This window comes from Physella acuta, unplaced genomic scaffold (genome assembly GCF_028476545.2).
Source record: "Physella acuta isolate Inbredline_101_S28 unplaced genomic scaffold, ASM2847654v3 ptg000589l, whole genome shotgun sequence".
Taxonomy (NCBI): Eukaryota; Metazoa; Mollusca; class Gastropoda; family Physidae; genus Physella; species Physella acuta.
Window position 1 is genome coordinate 32,592 of NW_026732108.1, and position 7,409 is coordinate 40,000.

A 7,409-nucleotide genomic window follows, 5' to 3' on the forward strand; every position below is an offset into this window, starting at 1 on the left:
CGTGCTATTTTTATCTCCCAGGCGCAAGGGACGCTACTCTAAATAAGAAGAGCTTAGATCTGAAGTCCTTGGGAATAATTTTAATAAAAAAAATATATCTGTCGCGCGAGTATATTTCTAATTTAAGACATTTTTTTTTAAAAGAAAATATGCATTTCTTGCAGGAAATGCCCTGAAGTTTTTTATTGACTCCCTTTAATGCAGAGAATTATCTGAACCGAATGGGGAAATAAATGATGAAAAAATTGTCCGAATTTTCGATATGCAGATATAAATAATGAAGTGTAACGAATAGATTAGATTAAAAACGCGCCCAGTTTTATGAAATTTGGAAAATGACGGGAGACGTTCAATAAAATTTCTGTTTGACTGGCCTAGCAGCATTAGGAGCACTTTGCAGTAGTTAAGTTAATCAAGTATCTCAGGTCTGTAAATTAATTGCAGACGTGTGCAAAACTGGGACGTAGATTTTCAAAGTGTGACGCACATCTCAGAAATGGCGCAATTTTTTCATGTTGTTGGCTTTTCCATCCTTCGTTTTGTCTATTTTTAAAACTGTAAACACTTTAAAAAGTTGTTTTTTTTTAGTAAACTATAAACTACGTTCAACGTATGATCTTAACCTAGATCTAATTACTAAAATAAAGTACAAAGTTTCTTTATCACTAAAGCAACTTTTTTCTAATGTGTTAATAAATAAAGTTTAATATAGAGGTAAACCCGATATAGATTTCATATCAATGAATTATTTTTATTATTTCTTTTGCACTGTTGCCTTTTTAATATATTTTATCAATATTAATCTTTAAAAAAAAATCATCGCATCCATTTTTTTTTCAATCACAATGAGAGAGAGAGAGTTGACACATGTGTTAGCTTTACCGAAAGTATTCGAATTCATGTACACAGACGATTCTGCAACCCTGAGTGTAGTTTTAGAGTTTCGATCTCTTTTTTTATTGTTGGCATTTTACGATTATAATACGCTAAGGCGTAAAATGTAGGATTTTATGGAGGAAAAATGCACAATGAAAAAAATGGGGTTCTATGGGGGGGGGGGGGGTCCATTTAAAATATCCGGGGCCTCCCGAACACAGCATGTCCATCCCAGCGCCTCACTAAATCACAAACACGGACTATTATCTAGCTTGCCTTGGGTTAATCGACACGGCATTAAGCCAACGGTAAGACTGATCTAATTTAACTTTTCTTAACATGATATTTTTCGAATGGAAATGGATTCAATTATTATTTTGCTATTTTTGCCCCATTTTTTTTGTTGAACTGCTTACACAAAAGAAACTAATTACATGTTATTTTAAAACAAATACAGCAATCTTCATCCGTTTAATTTTTTTTTCCCATTCCGAATAAAGCAGCCACACCCACTTTTCCCGTCCGAGTTTTCCCCATTAACGTCAACCGCCGACCGACAAAAATGAAAACCTATAATAAATCGCGTTTGTCGGTAAAATCTATTGGTTTGATTTTATTTTTTCAAGAATCGAATTCCTTCCCTAATCTCTGGGCCGGTCAGGCTGCCGTGTGGTGTCATTAGCGGAGCCGGACGACACTGGCCGATTGGATGAGATTTGTCAGGTTGCCGGAAGATTAGATCCGGCTAACTTTGTTGGGCGTGGACCGGCCGGAACTCTGGGTGCTAATTCTAGAGATTGTGCCGGCATATTCGTTATTTTAGCCTGGCCGGTAGACAAAGAGGCTTTTGGAGAGGTGTGTGTGTAGTGGGGGTGGGGGGGGGAGGGGTGGTGAGAGACAGCTGTTATTCTCTACTCGGATTCTTCTGAGGGAAAAATACACACAAACACATTATATATATATATATATATATATATATATATATATATATATATATATATATATATATATATATATATATATATAATGAAAGATCAGCAGCAATGACGAAAGTGTATAAGCATTCATGTGAATTTGATAATGCAAGCATAATGAAGTAAGTGTAACACTTTCATAAATATAACAACTCTGTTACGTTTGGAAGTGATGATGTTAGTGTAATATTTCTCTATTGAAATACACGCGTATTATAGGGTCTAGTAACACGCCTACTACACGATACGCCGATTTCGATACTTTCGCAGACTCAATGATTCCAGGCATGACTAGGCAGGTACGGCGGTCGTGCTCCCGTTGGATTTTACGCAACTGTAACTCACACCCGCTCCGTATCATACTGACCTGACGTCTAGTACGTTTAGTCTGTACGTATGGTCTGTACGTATGGTCTGTACGTATGGTCTGTACGTATAGTCTGTACGCATAGTTTGTACATATAGTATGTACGTATAGTTTGTACATATAGTATGTACGTATAGTCTGCACGTATAGTCTGTACATATTGTCGTGTCGGTGTTTGATTCATAAGACGTAAATGTACATATAACATACTAGAGATCAACCTTTAGACCAAGGATGTAGTCAAGTTGAGATCTACCGCTCGACCACGCCATACCCCACCTACGTGCTCCGATACATATAATCTGCTGACTGTGCACAATTTACCAATGCTAAAATCAATCATGATTATTCTGGCTAAACACTGTTATACAGAATCTAAATAAAGCGAGACTACATGTTATTGTTATAAGGTGTTATATTCAAAAATAGAGAAATAAAAATTAACATATTTCATTTCACTAATGAGATTTAAAAAATATTTTTTTTGTAAATCACACATTTTTACATTAAACAATAATGTATTTTTATATTAATATAATGTAAGCCTATACATATTTTATAAAATGAAAAATAAGCAATGCTATATTTTTGTGCATTCTTCTTTTTTTTTATACACAAGACGAGCAGTAAGTAGGTTGGGAAGCCGGGGGCGGATCCATTAAACTGATTGCCAGGGAGAGGCTTAAGAACATTTACTGAAAGCTGAAGGAGGGAAGTCTGCCAACCCCCCGGGAATTCTGGGACGTCAACTATTTTAATCAACTTCTGGTAGCAGACGTTACGGGCAGTTAAGCTCCAGCTTGCGGCAGAGCTGCACTGGCAGACGAGCAGAATTAAGCTCTGCCCTAAAGGCTGTCTTACATGATAATTTTCTTGGAATAAAAGGGGAGGTAAGATAAAAATAGAGCTGCAAGAGGTATAGAATGGACAGTTGTAATAAAAAAGACGAGAATGTTAAAGTTTTATTGTTGTTTTAAATGGTAATATATAAGTATTTAAAAAATAACATTTTTTCACCTGCTATAGCTAGATTTTGATTTAAGATAGAGATAATTTGCGCCATAAACAGACTATAGCTATGTGAACTGAAAGATATTATAAATACGTGTTCTATTTTAACAATTTAATGTACTCCAGACTTTTTTGACAACAACGTGACATAATTTTTATAATACGACCAACTTTAACATCGTTGCTAATTGTAAGTTGCGGTTTTTCAAAAAAAAAATTTAAAAAAAAGTAAAAAAAAAAGGAAAAAAAAAAAAAAATTAAAAAAAATTAAAAATATTAAAAAAAAAAAAAAAAAAAAACAACTTTAACATTGTAACATACATGGTCATGTAAATCTAATGCTCAATCTTTCTGCTCTTATAATATATTTTTATGGTAGGCCTATAGCAGGTGTCGGCAACCTTTTGAGCCGGAAGAGCCAAAACTAACAATTTACAAAAGTTCCCAGTTTTTAAAGAGTCACTAACATTTTTATTTCTTATTTGACATTTGATTAGGGTTAGATATATAAATTTGATTTTTGATTTGAAATAAATAGCTTTAAATATGAAAGAATATTTATACATAAAAAAACTCTCACCAGGCTTATCTTCCATCCCCACTGTACGCAGGGTAAAGTCGTACCCCACCGTAGGAAATTAATAACTTAAAAAAACTGAGTCAAATTATTGATTACAGACAGATAGAGAGATGCATTCCGTATAAATAACATTCCCCATTTAACCATATTCGAAAAAGTCGGCACTTGGGCAGTGGCAAGCATTGAACTGTTGCCAAGGGGCTGGTCACTGCACAACTGTGGGGCTGGACCTAGTTCACAAGCGGCTGTCAGCTGTCCGTATACTTTCTACCTCACCTATTCGAACTGTTCTCTGATGGGTGTTTTTATCCTGCTTAAAGTTGTTTTTCTTTATACTATTTTAAATGAAATGAGTTTTGAAAATAAAATAATATAATTATTAATATTTGTGCATGGAGCTGGAGAGCCGCATCTTGACATCAAAAGAGCCGCAGGTTGCCGACTCCTAGCCAATAGAATCAGTATGTATTATATTTATTGTTTAACAATGTATTTGAATTTCGAGTAACACTATTTACAGGTATAGCCGACTAAAAATAAATACTTCTTTCTTTAATATTTAGATTATATCCAACCATTTATCTAAAAATACAATCAATTACCAGCAAAACGTAATCACAATCTTACAAATCTCCCTACATCTGAAGTATGTTGTGTTTAATTAGGGGGATACCTCAGATATACTCGTCACATAGCGGAACATCATGATATTTTTGTTTATATGCACGGTGTCATACATTAAATAAGTTTATATTATGTACAGGCATCTACGATAAGTTAAATATGTACACAAGTTTATGTTAGAATACAGTGAAACACATCTACCAAAAGTAACTCCTTGAAGAGACAGCAACATACATATGTCAGCGAAACCTGTAAGGTCATTGTTAGGTCATCGATTTACACATTGAAGAAATATTTGATCAGCATGATGACGCGTTGACCAGTGAGATTATTTATCCATTCGGTTGGAGATTACCAATCAGGTAGGTCATTATCTGTACATTAGGTCATCGTCTTTCAGCTAGTTCATTATCAACAAGTAAGGTCTTTATCCATCAGCCAGTGAGGTCAGCATCCACTAGCTCCTGATTGTTAGGTTCAACTTTTCTGTTTTAGGCAGTACAGATGATACAGTAAGGTCATAGACCTACACTGGAGGTTATTCGCCTATATGTAAGGTCCATTGATTAGAACACAATCCTTTAATCGATTTTATACAATTTTTTTTTTAAATCAATGACATTAATCCTTGAAATAAGTCATTCTGTATTGATTGAATAGATCACCATTGACACGCTGATAGTATATTGTTCTTAATGACCATCACTGACTCGCATAAGGTCGTTGACCTTTGATAAGAAAGCCCCCATTCGTAATTTGTTCGAGATATTATGGTAGGTTCACATTACTGGAAGAGGTTCCAGTGACTGCGGTAGGTTTATGTTACTATAGAAGGTTCAGGTTACTATAACAGGTTCTAGTTACCATGGCAGTTTCAGGTTGCTATGGCGGGCTGGTGTAACTTTAACAGGCAGATGTTTCTAATAATGTTTTATGTCACAATGGTAGTTTTTGTTCGCTATGATGGGTTGATGCAAATGTTCCGTGTTTGGGTGGTAGGTTTAGGCCACTGCGCTAGCTTCAGAAATTTGTAGCTAGTCTTCAATGTATTCCAAGTTTAATAAGACAGCTTCTATCTCAGCTAATTATAACGTGTGTCACCATCTACCACCCTGATGTAGAACAGACAAGGCATGTTTGCGGTACTTCGCCAGCCACGCTCTGCAGATTTACCGCTAAACTTAGCTCTTTTAGCTCCAAGTTAAGCTCCAGTTCGGCTCTATACTATGTGAATTCAAATTTAGTTTTAAGAACTTCATTTGTGTTTCAATAGAGGATCAGTATAATTATGTTCACAGTTGATGTCTAAATGGCACATTTCGGAAATCTTTTAGACCTCGAGAATCGAACTCAAATAAATATTCCAATCAGTGATATGATCATGATCATAATTAGAAAAGCTTCAGCTTCTTCGACCCGTTTTCTGAACTTTATCCAAAGACATATTTTTGTCTTGTATGATGAAATGACAACCACTTTATAAAACAAAACAAAATGAGCAGGAACAAATACAATTTCTAAGATCGTTCAACAATTTGTTTTTATACAGGGCGAATTTCACAGCAAAGTTTCTCATTTTTCTCAGCAGAAACCGATAATTTTCTTCAAGTCTTCTCTGAATGTTTGGTTCATAAAGGCGTAGATGAACGGGTTGGCCACGTTGTATATGAAGTAGCTGTAGAAAACATTCAAGTTCATTGTCACGATTTCGTTGGCCATTAGCAACGCTGGAAGAAAGGCGATTAGGAAAACGAGCGTGACGATGAAGAGCATGAAGGCTGTTTTGATGTTAGCCATCAAGTTCCTGTCCCGAACGGTGCTCGGCCGTTTCCGTTTGATGCTGTTGTTCTGAACGTCTTGTTTCGCTAGGCTGTGTTTCTTGGACGTGGCCGCGTTCTTCGCGTCGTTCTGGAAACTTTTGTCTGCGGTTAAGTTCGGTTTTAGGGATAGAGTAGTAGGCGGGGATGGGTGTGGTGGTTGGTTGACAGGAGGGGGTGGGGTGAGGAGAGGTTTTTCCTCCGGCATTGCGCCGTTTGGGATTCCATCGGTCGCGGTTTCGTCTTCGTTAGTGTTGTTGTTTTTGAAGGTGTCTGGTGTTTGGTTGCTGTTTTCACCAGTGGTGTCCACTTCAGTGAAGTTCACCTCCCGTGTGGTCAGCTCTGAGGTTTTAGCGAACCCGTTGTGTTTGGTCTCAGCCAGGTACTTCGATGCTTCGTTTTCTGAATGGCCTTGTTCAGCGTTTTTATCAGACTCCGTGTTTGTGACGTCTTCACCGTCATAGACATTCTTAGACTCATCCGTCGTCGATGACGTAGTGTTTGACGTATTGGCATTCTCCGCGCCTTCTGCTTTGGTCTCCTCGTTTCCGTACAGCAGGTTTGTTCGTTCGTCTTCTTGAATCTCAGGAATCGCGGGAATCGTACCGGAAGATTTTCTAGAACCAGATTTATTAACAGCTGCCGGGTCGTTTCTCGCTGTGAGAGTTATCTTCCTTGCACATTTGGCGTCTTTGGATGTTTGGTTGTTCATGAGTTTTGGGCTGTTCTTGGCAGCAGTAGGGATGACGGTCATTTGAGTCTCTTCTTGAGGGTCGTCTTTGAGCTTCCCAGCGGACGTGGGGTACAGGTTGTTCTTCTTCCTCCTGGCTTTGTTAGCTCGGCGGGTGAAGATGGACTTGTAGATGAGGATGTAGAGAACTGCCACGGCCAGGTAAGCCACGAGGAAGTTCAAGGCGTGGACCCTCTTGTACACCTGCGAGAACCCGGGACTGAAATGGAAATTATTCGGCAGACACAGGTCCTGATGGGCAATGTGTGAGGTCCTGTCTGCCACAACTAACGACGTGTTATGTAAGTACTCTATCTGCACGCTCCTGTTGTTCTTGGAAAAGTCTTTCAGAACCTCCGAATAAGTCGTCGTCGACGTCACGGTCCCGTTTCCGGTTAAGACGTCGATGTAGAGCTCCTCAACGACGTAG

The 7,409-nt window shown here is 37.7% G+C and overlaps 1 protein-coding gene across 1 annotated transcript in view; it reads right to left on the reverse strand.

The window, feature by feature from the left end:
• Positions 1 to 5,614: 5,614 nt before the first annotated feature.
• The window catches only part of LOC131947196 (uncharacterized), a 2,106-nt gene continuing 311 nt past the window's right edge, over positions 5,615 to 7,409 (reverse strand). The window contains exon 1 of the mRNA XM_059308345.1: positions 5,615 to 7,409. This exon is cut by the window's right edge and continues 311 nt beyond it. Coding sequence (XP_059164328.1) covers positions 6,014 to 7,409 — 1,396 coding nt within the window. The 3' untranslated portion in view covers positions 5,615 to 6,013.